This window comes from Alligator mississippiensis, chromosome 11 (assembly GCF_030867095.1).
Source record: "Alligator mississippiensis isolate rAllMis1 chromosome 11, rAllMis1, whole genome shotgun sequence".
NCBI lineage: Eukaryota > Metazoa > Chordata > Crocodylia > Alligatoridae > Alligator > Alligator mississippiensis.
The window spans coordinates 29,241,408-29,253,490 of record NC_081834.1 but is presented as its reverse complement, the minus strand read 5'-3'; the positions used below and the strand labels follow the sequence as shown (position 1 = coordinate 29,253,490).

General features: G+C 47.9%; 1 protein-coding gene across 4 annotated transcripts in view; it reads left to right on the top strand.

Annotated features, from left to right (window-relative positions):
- HMG20A (high mobility group 20A) overlaps positions 1 to 12,083 on the top strand; it is a 78,016-nt gene that overhangs the window by 684 nt on the left and 65,249 nt on the right. For 2 of the 4 annotated variants that reach the window (XM_019477490.2, XM_019477488.2), the window contains exon 2: positions 453 to 698. The exons of the other annotated variants lie outside the window; for them this stretch is intronic. In XM_019477490.2, the coding sequence (XP_019333035.1) occupies positions 691 to 698 (8 nt within the window). In that variant the 5' untranslated portion in view covers positions 453 to 690. The remainder of the gene's footprint in view (positions 1 to 452; positions 699 to 12,083) is intronic. 4 annotated transcript variants of the gene reach the window in all.

The following is a 12,083-nucleotide window of genomic DNA, read 5'->3' as shown; positions in this document are numbered from 1 at the left end:
TCCACTTCAGCGCAATCTGTTCCCTGAACATGAGGGCCTGTCCTCGCCCAAAGGCCTCCAGTGCTCTGCTTTGCCTTGGAGCAGTGCTGCTGGAGCAGGTGTCGTGGCACAGTGGGGTGCTTGAGGTCCCTTCGTGGCACTCGGCAGGATCCTTGTAGTGGTAGCACACGTAGGGGTGGAAATGTGAGGCACAAGATGAGCCCAGCAGTTTCAGATAAGAAACCACAGTGTTTAAAGTGGTTTTGAATGGTTGTAAGTAACTTGGAATGCAACAGAAGAATGTATTATTATTTGTATGCAGGGGTTTAGGTTACAGCCGTGTTGGCCTAAGGACAGGCAGACAAGGTTCCTTGGGTGAATTTGATATTTTATTATTTGTATTATTTTTGTTGGGTTTTTTTGCTTTTTTAATTATCTTTATTTTATTTTTTCTGTATTATTTTTTTCCATAGTCAAAACACGAGTGAAAACTAACCTGATATTTTCCAAGGGGTGCCTTGCATCTAAAAACATTGCATCTAAAAATGCTGAGAATGGCCTGTAGCTGTGTAAACCTGACAAGAACTCGGTCCTTTCACTCTTGCTGTGAACCAGGACTGAAATAAACACAGCTGAGAGTTGTGAGTGTTACAGAGTTGTTGCTTAAGGAAGCTAGGAGCAGCTGCAGCCCCAAGTCTTCAAACAACTTGAATGGAAGAGTGAGTTGTACCAATCTTGTATCAGCCAGAACTTGCAACTTCATAGCAGTCAGGTTGCTCTATGGTGTACAGAGAAAACAAGTGGAAGTGAGAATAATCTGAGAAGGGCCTCAGGTTTAAATTGAGTTCCTTCTGTCTGGAAGTTGACATGAAATGCTGATTCCTATTAGGAATCTACCAGATTCCCAATTCCAGACAAGTTAGACAGTGCCATTCCTACTGGGACTACTGTCTGAAATTGGGTGAAGGGAAGAAAATTATATTTATCACTTCTGTGTAAAGTTAACTGCTTGCTAGTAGGGATCTGATAATTATGCCCCCCCTCCCACCTTCCCCATAACTTTATCCCTCCCTATGTTGCAGATGAGGGAAGATTGAGGCATTTGGGTAGATTAACTTCCTTAAAGACCATATAAGAAATCAGTAACAAAGTTGGGAATAGAACTCCAGAGCTCTGCATGTTCACCAGAGTACACTTACTGTCACTGTAGAATGGTGTGTGATGATTTTTATTTTTTTTTTTAAGTATAAACCAAAAAATATATTGTGAACAGACTTGTTTTCATGATAGCACCTAAGACATTAACAGACCCACATGTGTAGCAATGTGCAGGTTACCTGCTTTTATTCAAAGTGAAAACTCAATATGATTTTTATTTTCATATTTTTTCTAACACTATATTTGCATCGAACATTTGCTGGCAGAAGCAACTGACAACACTAAAAATACTTTGTGTTTTATAGTCTCATCTATCTAATGATTACAAAATACTTTGCAAAAACAGAGATCATAGTTATTTTAAAACAGAAGGAAGTGACATTCCTGTCTCTCTCGGAGTCTCCAATAGATCTGAAGATCGACCTTGGCATGTTTGATCCTAAGGAAAACTATTATTATGGGTAAAGTAGAGGATATGGATTAATCTTAAACATTTCAACCTAGGGTTCAGCAAAAAAGAATCGGGTGCTTTTTTTCATTGTAGAACCAGCTCTATTATCCAGAAGTAGATTCATAGATGTTAGGGTCGGAAGGGACCTCAATAGATCATCGAGTCCGACCCCCTGCATAGGCAGGAAAGAGTGCTGGGTCTAGATGACCCCAGCTAGATGCCTATCTAACCTCCTCTTGAAGACCCCCAGGATAGGGGAGAGCACCACCTCCCTTGGGAGCCCGTTCCAGGCCTTGGCCACTCGAACTGTGAAGAAGTTCTTCCTAATGTCCAGTCAAAATCTGCTCTCTGCTAGCTTGTAGTCATTATTTCTTGTAACCCCTGGGGGCGCCTTGGTGATTAAAGCCTCACCAATTCCCTTCAGTGCCCCCTTGGTGAACTTATAGGCAGCCACAAGGTCGCCTCTCAACCTTCTCTTGTGGAGGCTGAAAAGGTCCAGGTTCTCCAGTCTCTCCTCATAGGGCTTGGTCTGCAAGCCCTTAACCATACGAGTGGCCCTTCTCTGGACCCTCTCCAGGTTATCCGCATCCCTCTTGAAGTGTGGCACCCAGAATTGCATGCAGTACTCCAACTGCAGTCTGACCAGCGCCCGATAGAGGGGAAGTATCACCTCCTTGGATCTATTTGTCATGCATCTGCTGATGCACGATAAAGTGCTATTGGCTTTTCTGATGGCTTCGTCACACTGCCGACTCATGTTCATCTTGGAGTCCACTAGGACTCCAAGATCCCTTTCCACTTCTGTGCCACCCAGCAGGTCATTCCCTAGGCTGCAGGTGTGCCGGACATTTTTCCTTCCTAGGTGTAGCACTTTGCATTTCTCCTTGTTGAACTGCATTCTCTTGTTTTCTGCCCACTTGTCCAACCTGCCCAGGTCCGCTTGCAGCTGTTCCCTGCCCTCCGGCGTGTCCACTTCTCCCCATAGCTTTGTGTCATCTGCAAACTTGGACAGAGTACATTTCACTCCTTCGTCCAAGTCGCTGATGAAGACATTAAAGAGTATTGGTCCCAGGACCGAGCCCTGCGGGACCCCACTGCCCACACCCTTCCAGGTCAAAACCGACCCATCCACCATGACTCTCTGGGTGCGACCCTCTAGCCAATTCGCCAATAGATGTGAAAGATGAAGTGTGTGGACTTGTATTTGGGCCCAGAGGCAATAATCTGGCAAAAAGCCTGATTCATTTAGCATTGCTGGCTGTGCAAGGAGGCTGATTTCTACTAGGTGGGTATCTGCTATCCCTAAGTGGGGCTCACCTTTTTATCGGCATATTTCTTAGAAGGAGGGGGTGGGGGCAGTAGGAATGTAGTCTGGTTTCTAACCTTCTGTCTAGAATGTCATTGCTTCTGTGAAGTAGGAGACCTCCATTTTTCTGTTCTTCATGTTCTTGTTTTTATTCTATCTCTTTCAACTAGGGGTGCACTGATGGTGATTCTTCTTGCGGGGTAGGGGGAGCGACAATACTGATGGCCCACTCTTAACGAGCCATATCAGCCAATATCAATCTGATTGCCAATATGCAGCCCGGCAGCATGGAGAGCAGCATCCGCCTTGTAAGTCTGTTTTGGGGGGAGGGAAGGGATGTGGGGGACTCGGTCTGCCCCCCACACTGCTTCCTTCCCCCATGCCCTTTCCTCCACAACAGACTTACCAACCAGACACTGCTCTTCACACTGTAGACCTGTGCTCCTGGCCACCTGTGTGCTGTGCTGCAGCTGTGCACATGCACGTGGCATTTATTGGCAGCATTATTAACTACATCAGCCAAAAAAAGTCGGTTGCCAATAATGTCAGTTTTCCTTTTATGAATGCTGATATGGTATGGACCAATGTAGTGGTGCAAAGCTATGTTGACAATTTCACTGAAGCTCATAAACTTCTGAATAAAAAGAGAGAAGCTGAGCAGGATATTTGCTTCCCAGCGACATGGCAAAGTTATGATTACCAGAGACTGAGGAGCTATTTTACAAAGGCATCTCTATACTGATACACTTGCTTTGTGCTTGAAAAATTATCTTTTTGACTATTAGAGCTAGAAATACTTATTGTTAACACTTAAATTGAGTAGCAAGGTAAACCTCCTTATTTGCCAAGGCAAGTCAATTATTCAGAGTAGGCGGCAGTTGGAATGCCACTTGAATCTTCTTTCGCTTGTAGATTATATTAATGTCAGCACTTGGTGCAGGTATTTCCTCTAGGTTAGTTACATGCCTTGCCCCGATAGTACTAAATGTTGCATACAGAAATCTGGACTGTATCAAGCCGTAACTAGTTCACTTAAGGAGTTTCTGCGCTTGTATCACTTCTGGCCAAAGTCCCCAGAAACGAAGGATAAGTTCTCTCACAGTGTGGTGCAAAAGCATTCACAGAGCAGCTTACTGGGGCACTCTGCATCATGGGATATGATTTTGGAAGCCATGCAAGAGCTACTAGAATGCCAGTGAAGAAGCATGACATTGTAGAAACTCATGTTGCATAGCTTAATTCCTGTACTTCAGGGGTCAGCCACTCCCAGCACATGCCAGTGTGTGGCACGTGAAGACATGTTGCTTTGCATGCCAGCCCTCGGTAGAAAGTAGGGAAGCCACGAGAGGCCCAATCTTTTTGTGGCAGTGCAGTCCCAGCCCCTTCCCCGTTGTCCACCCTGAGGCCCCTGTCCACCTGCCACTGGCAACAAGTCTGTCTACGATTCCTGGTGCAGCTGCTTGAAGTCTCCGTATTGCCTGCTGGGAGCAGCCTGGGCTCCATGATGAGTGGCAGGGTCCTGCCCAGATCCCAGGCTGGCTGTGGCAGGCAGCCGTGAGGCTGCAAGTGGCTGCACTGGGGTCCATGAAACCCTGGCCCAGCTCATTGTTGCCAACAGGTGTACGTGGTGGGGAAGGGGCCAGGGCTATGCTGCCATGATAAGGATCAGGCCCCTAATAGCTCCCTAGCCATCTGCTTCTGGCACGTCAATGTCTAGATGTTACAGTTGTTCTGGCACTCTGCTCAAAAACATTGTTGACCTCTGCTCTACTTCATAGTAAATTAGTGTGTGGAAAGTTAAATATTCATGCTATATGTGTGGTTTGTTGGGCAAGAGTTGGGAGAGGTTTGTGGGTTTTCTTTCTTTCTTCTTCCTCCTCCCCCCACCCCCTTTGGCAGATCATATAGTCCTATAAAATAACTTTTTCTGTCATTATCGTTTAGATTGTCTTCCATATTCCTCTGGTTGGTTTCTGTGTGCATTTAAGCTTGCTTTTTTTTTATTCTGTAATTCTTGACGGGGAACAGGGTGAAAAGAGTAGTTCTTGTTTATAGGTGCATCTTTGGGGAATATATATATATATTTTTTTTTTAAGCTTTTAATTTTGCTATCATCTAAATTGGCCCTAAGCAACAGAAATGTCTATGAATTCACTTGACTGAATAGTCTGCATCTTCAGAACTATCTCCTTTTTAACATTTGAAATGAACATACATTCATGAAAGCTGCCAGGTCAAATTCTTCTCTAACCATAGTGCAAAGAGTCTAAGGTTTTTATTACTGATGTAGGCCAAGGACAAACCATAACTAAGATCTTGTCTATATATCAGCATTTTTAAAAATGCATCTCCCTGTTGTAGTACAGCTTGACCAGTGGATCTGTTAGTGCAGACAGGGTTCAGATGGTGGCTGACATTCTTACGGTCACATTTAAACCTGCCCTGGGTAGGGTAAGATGAAACTGTTGGAGCTTGGCGTACACTTGCACCTCCAGTGCTACTGCCAGTGGTAAGGGTGAGGAACTTGGATAACTGTAGCCACAACCTTATAGTGATGTATTATGTATTTTTAAAAGCTTTGTTGTTGCTGTTATACAATTTAGTAAACACTCCCAGTCTGTCTTCTGACTTCCCATAAGAGCTAGTTATGGAGGAGGATTGTTTTATGCAGTGTGGCTACTTATTTATTGGAGAGAAACCTATCACTGCCAACTTATTTCAGGTAGGCCATTGAATTTAATCTTATTTCAGAAAGGTTGTGAGAGAGCTCTGGCTTTTGGTGATCACTGGCCAGAGTTGTGTGACTACTTTTACCTCTCTCTTGACCCTTGCGTTAACTTTTTATTGCTGAGAAAGCTGGGCTACTTTGGTTTCTCTGTAGACTTACCAGAAAATGTCTTGTTGCTTTCCTTCTTCCCCACCCAGCCCCCAAAAGTACTATAGAAGCATTTGTTTTCCACATATGGCTAACTTATAATAATTTCATAATTTAACTCTAAAACTCCTTTTTACTGGTGAAGGACATCTATTCATTGTGAGGTCCTTGGGCACGCAAACTGTGTGTCTGTGTGTGTCTGTCTGACCAGTGTTCAGTTTTGCATACTATGTAGCTCTTATATAGCATACTATAAGCAGAACAAATGTAAGTGTGTGTATTTTGCCATCTTTCTGCATCTGGAATTCTTGTTACTAACTATACTTTTTTAGGAAATAAAAGAAGTTGCAGTATTCCTGTAGACCTCATTTATGTGAATGCCTTTTGGGGATTACAGTTGGAAAGACAATGAAGGGGGCAGTGGGAGCAATTATCATAGCTCAAAAAGGAATTTGCTATAGCTTGGGGAGGGGGAAAAAATCAATGTAATTGAAACTGAATGACCATTAAGAAATGTGTTACTGAGAACAACGCTAAGTATGCAGTATATGGCCAGGAGTGTTTTGGTGAAAATGATGGTGATTAATCTCATTTATTTAAGTAAGAACCACCAAACCATGAAAAGAAGAAGTAACTGCAATAAACACTTCTTCAGAATATCACTGAATTTCATGCAGGTTTTTTAACTAATTTACACTATATTAAAAGCAGAGATTGATACCTTGGTGATCTTTTTGTTTATTTCAATATGAAAACATACAAACAATTCAGGTTGTAACTTGAAATTTCATGGGGACAGTTCTTAACTGAATGAAATTCTATTTCTAAACCACAGTTAGGAAAGCGGTAATTAATTGCAGTGTATAATAGGTAGAAATTGCATTAAGAAAGCTTGCTGAAGATCTGCTAGGACGTGTTATATTGATCTTACTCTGTACCTTACTTTTCCTGTGTTCTAGTCTAGAGATGGCCAACATGCAGCATGCATGGGCAGTCTATATGTGTGACATGTGGCACACCAGAGAGAAGACGGGCAGAACACGGTAACAGATTGGACAGAAATGAGAGAAGCAGATGAGGCAGGGAACCACAGGGCAGGGAGTAAAAAGCAGAGCAATTCATAAGGCAGAGGAGGGTTATCAAATTGGCAGTCAGAGAGGGCATGGGACTAATTTGTGGCAAATCTGCCAAAAAGGCTGATTGCCACTGCTACTTTGTAGACGATGAGTGGGCAAAATACAGCTCCTGGGCCAGATCTGGCCCACCAACTGATTGGATCCGGCCCACGGTCAGAGACCCACCAGTTGATTTTGTATCTGGCCCATGGCTGCTCCTGCAGTGTTTCGCATGGGGCTGAGTCCTGTCCACTCCCACTGGGGGCAACTCGTGTCCTGCTCCTGTTGACCATCCCAGCCAATGTTCACAGCTTCCCAGTGGGGCTGCTCCTGGTGCAGCTGCAGTTGCCTGGGTATTGCTTGGCTCCCCCTGCCTCCAGTGGCTCCTCCTGCTGCCCCATTCCAGGCAGCAGGTAGCATGGGAAAGCGACGATGGCCGTTGGGACGTGGGCCAGCACCGCACACCCAGCCAGGTGGTTCTAGGCTCAGTGTGCAGGGCTCCAGCTCCCAGCCACCATTCACCCACTCGGATACTCACGGGTGGCTGTTCATTGCACTGGGTAGGCAGAGTGGGTGGAAGGTGGCTGGTAGCTGGAACCCTGTGCACTTGGGCAGAAGATGCCCAGCTTCAGCTTCCCCCTGCCTGGCTGGGCATATGCTATCTGGCATGTGCCTCCATGGCTTTCCCATATTCCGTACTGCCTAGAGAGGTACAACAGGAGGAGCAGCTGCTGGAGGCAGAAGGAATTAAGCAGTACCTTGGTGGCTGCAGCTGCACTGGAAGCAACCCTACTGGGAAGCTGTGTGCACAGGCTGGGGCCAGGTGGCGGGCATGGGGCAGGTGTGGGCCACAGTGTGGCTCAGGTTACCCCAGGCAGGAGTAGACAGGACTCGGCCCAATGTGGAGCATCATGGGGCAGCTGCAGGCCAGACGGGAGGAGGGAAAATGGATCACTCCTGAACTGCACCCCCTGGGTGAGCTCTGCTGCATGCGTCTCGTGTTCACCCCTCCCTCTTTCCACCCCGACTGGCTCCCAGGACCTAGCACGCAGGCAGCCCCTGACATGCACAACCCCTTATCTCCCTCCTTTCCCCCCCCCCCCAAATACATGAGAGTAAGACTTTATTTTGAGCTGTTATGCAATTGCCTCTGTATACACTACTTGAACATAAATTGGGACAAAAAGTATTTTTTGAAATATAAAATTAAAATGTTGTAGTAGATGTTTTATTTTTAGTATATGATTTGGTTTTTATCTGTAACTTGTTAAAATGATATAGGAGATGATAGCCCCTTCTGGGGGCATGAAGCCTGCAGAGTTTCAAGGAGATGGGTGTAGGGGTTTCTGTGAAACTGCACCTCAAGCTTCTCAAAGCAAAACTCATGTGTGAGTGTATAGGCAGAGCAGGATGAAACCAGCAGGGATGAGAGCCTGTAACAGGGGGCCTTCCCTGTGGAGGTGAGATCTTGGCCCGCCCACCTGTTTCTGGGCCAACTGCCCACCCCTCTTTCTCCTGTCAAGCCTTGATGGAAAACAAATTCAGATGTTTCCCAGGTGGGTGGCTGCCCGTTTAAGCCCCTGATGTCTAGGGGTGACATCCATTCCACAGATCCATACCTCTCCTAACATTGCAGCCCATTTCTTGCTGATGGTATCCCAGGCAGCTAAGCTCACCTAGAACCTCTCATTGCTACTGCAGCCAACAAGCCTCTGGCCTCTTAAAGATCTTACAGGTCTGGGCTTTCCCTAGCCAGGACTAGGGTGGCTGGAGGTTATAAGGCGCCTCCTACCCGCCTTTCACCAGGGAAGTTTGCATCCTGGCATTTCTGGGGGGCTGCCACACAACTGGCAGTCCCACCAGGTCTCCTGACCCTGGTAGGGTGCAGTTTTAGGAAATGCCCAGGACCTGGGGTCTCCTCTTTCCCCATAGCCCCAGCCCATACCTCTAAGTTTGTCCTGGCATGGGAGCTCAGCAGGGAGAAACTGTATCACTAGCCAGCAGGTGAAAAACATGAGTGCCTCCTCCGGCTCTGAGAGTGGGGCATTAAATGGTTTAAAAAAAAATTAAAAAGGAAATAGGTGTGGATGGAATGAGGAGGGTGGCACTCACTACGTCTGCACGTGGAGCTTAGGGAACCCCAGCAGCGGGAGGTTTACCTTGAGGAACACCAGCTGCTCCACCAAACCAGGATCTAAGGAGCTATGGCAGGGTGTCACAATGTGTCCAACAATGCTGAACGCCCTCTTGCTTGGAACACTGGTTGGTGGACAGGACAGGTGTTCCTGGGCAACCATGGCCAGATCCTGCCACATCTTGCTGCGGCTTGCCCAGTAGGCCAAGGGGTCACAAAGCAGGGGCTCCACGTCTTCGGCGGGATAGGTAGCTAGTAGCCACTGAGGCCTCGACACTACCTGTCCAATGCTGGGGACTGGTGCCTCAGGACCCCAACGTGGAAGCTATGCCCTTGGCCCACATTGGCAGCGCCTGTGGTGGAGGAGACTGGCTGGTGGATGGAATGCTGGCATGGGACAGTAGATCACCCTTTTCTATGTCCCTCTGCCTCTGTACTTCTGCTTCCCTGACCCTGTTCACCAGCACCTCTGTCCAGCGATCCAGGGTTTTGCTGCCGCAGCCGTTGTCCTTCACCCTCGGGTTGCACGTGGCTGCCAGCATGTGGACGATATTGGACTGCAACAGATCCAGCCGTTTCTTGATGCCTTCCTTTAGCTGCTTCATCAGTGCCTGTACCTCTGGTGGTAGCAGCTTGCACCAGTTAGTAACATTGACCCCCCTGGAACTCCTCCATTTGGTTTTGAAGTTCCCTCACTATGAGGATCACTTGGCTAAGGAAGGCAGTGCCAGCGCTGAGGTTCTCGGTGGCCTTGAGGAATGGCTTGAGGACCACCAAGGTCTAGGAGATGGTATTCCACTCTGCTTTAAGAGGGCTGCTTATCCCAGTCTCCCTGAGCAAGGCCATCTTCTGGATGGCCTTCTGTTGCTTAACCAGCTTTTCTAGCATTAGGTATGTGGAGTTCCACCAAGTCTCCACATCCTGCGTGATTTTGTGCTGCGGGATGCTCAGCTCTGCCTTTTTGTCCCCCCTTGATACTCTGGTGGAAGTAGCTTGCCACTTGCCTGCATTTTGAAATGAGCTGGCTGGTTGTGAGGGTGCCCTCATCGGCAGCTCTGTCCCTCCCCAAAGCATCTCTAACTATGAGGTGGAACTTGTGTGCCATACAGCAGATGCCCAGAATGCCCTGACCATATTGGCCCCGTTGTTGGTGACCATGAACCTGCGGGTGAGCTCGCCCTGCCCAACGAGCCATCCCTGCACTATGTGGTTCATGGCCACCATGATCTCCGTTGCCATGTGGGACTCATCTATCACCTCCACCACTTGTAGGAGAGCCCACCAATGGCTTGACTGATTGCACCAGTGTCCTGTGAGGGAGAGGTAGGCATGATCTCCACCCCGGCTGCTCCAGATGTTCAAGGTGAAATGTAAGACCACCTGCAGGCCTGTTTTGCGTAGCTCCTTCCTCAAGTACTCCCTGCATTCCTCCTACAGGGAGGGCATCACCATCCTGCTGAAGGTGGTGCATGCAGGCATGTGTTATGATGGGGCCACGAGTGCCATGAGGCACCTGAACCCTGGTCGCTCAACTAAGGAGAAGGGCTGGCCATCCAGAGCATTGGGGAGATGCTTGCTCACCTTAGGAATGCACCCCACTTTGTCCCCACCTTTTCCCCACTGGTTCAGCGTGGCCTGCCTTCGCTTCATGGAGACAGGGGCTTTGGAGCGAGAGGGGGACTTCCCTTTTGGCACGCTTCCACTGGTGCCAGGCTGAGGAGGAGCAAGGGCAAGGGGGTGGTGCCTCCTGATATGCATCAGCCATCCTTGTGGTGCTGAAGTTTCTCATCCTTGCTCTGGCTGGTCTTGCATCGGCAGTGCAGACAGATAGCATACTTGGGATCATCTGCCACCTCAAAATGATCCCACGCCACACTACCACCTCGCTTCTGGGGTGCGGATCCTGCCTTATCCCCTTCCTCAGCAGGCAGAGGCACAACAACAGGGGAAGCTGAGCCACCTGCCCCCACAACCTCCTCCGCAGTGCCTTCCGGAGAAGGAGACCTGGCTCTAGGGGAACTTTGAGAGGTGTGGAGCAGAAACTCAGATTTCCCCCTCCTTCCTCAGAATTTCCGTGGCTATGGCACTGAGCTCCCCTGGTTCCAGATCCAGCCTCTCCTCTGGTGCTGGGAGGCTCACACTGGGAACTGAAATTGGGGTGGAGGAGACTGTCATGCTGGTGGTGCTGGAGATTATTATTACTGCTGGTGTTAGTGGAGGTGGGGCAGGTGCAGACACTACTTCCACCTCTTTGCAGAAGCCTCATGCCTGCTAGGGAAGTGGGTATGTCTAAGTTTAGGGGGGTGGAAGGTGGGACTTACAGCTCTACCTCTGCCCCCTCTCACTCCCCTGCCAGAAGACCTGGCACCTGCCTTTCTAGCACGCTTCATAATGTTTGCTGTGCTGGAAAGTGTGTGTGTGTGTGTGTGTGTGTGTGTGTGTGTGTGTGTGTGTGTAGGATGTATCTTCTATCTGTAATATATTGGAAAGATGTATATCCAATCCTTTTAAAAAAGAGACTAGCAAGACACTGACTAGGAAGCCAATCTCTGCAGCCAGCCAGTACCTTTTACATGCTGTTGCTTCCAGAAGACAGCTCACGAAAGGGACAGAAAGGCTTCATGCAGAGTCTTATATGCTGTTTCTCTGTCCCTCCCCCAGAGCACTGGAATTGGAAGGGACCTCAAGGACAGATCGCAGACGCTGGCCAGCTACATATGTCAATATTAGAGCAGTCCTCCCCCCCCCCCCCCCCCTTTTCCCTCCCTCTTCTGAGTTTGTTTCCCTGCAAGCCTGCCTCCGAAACATTCCGAAATTTTTCAGATGGTTTTGTTTCATTTCAGAGATGTTTTGGAGCCTTTCACTTCATTTTGGATTTGGTGTTTCAGGCGCCAAAACGAGCTGAAATGCCTCCAAAATGAAACGGCTGCTGAAACTTTGCACAGCCCTGTTTTAGACACTCTATCCAGAAAAAACTTCAGATTTGCTTTTGTTTCTTAACTTGGAGGATGCTCCTGAACAGCAGGCAACCTGCCTCTGCCTGGCACACACATCCAGGGGGCACA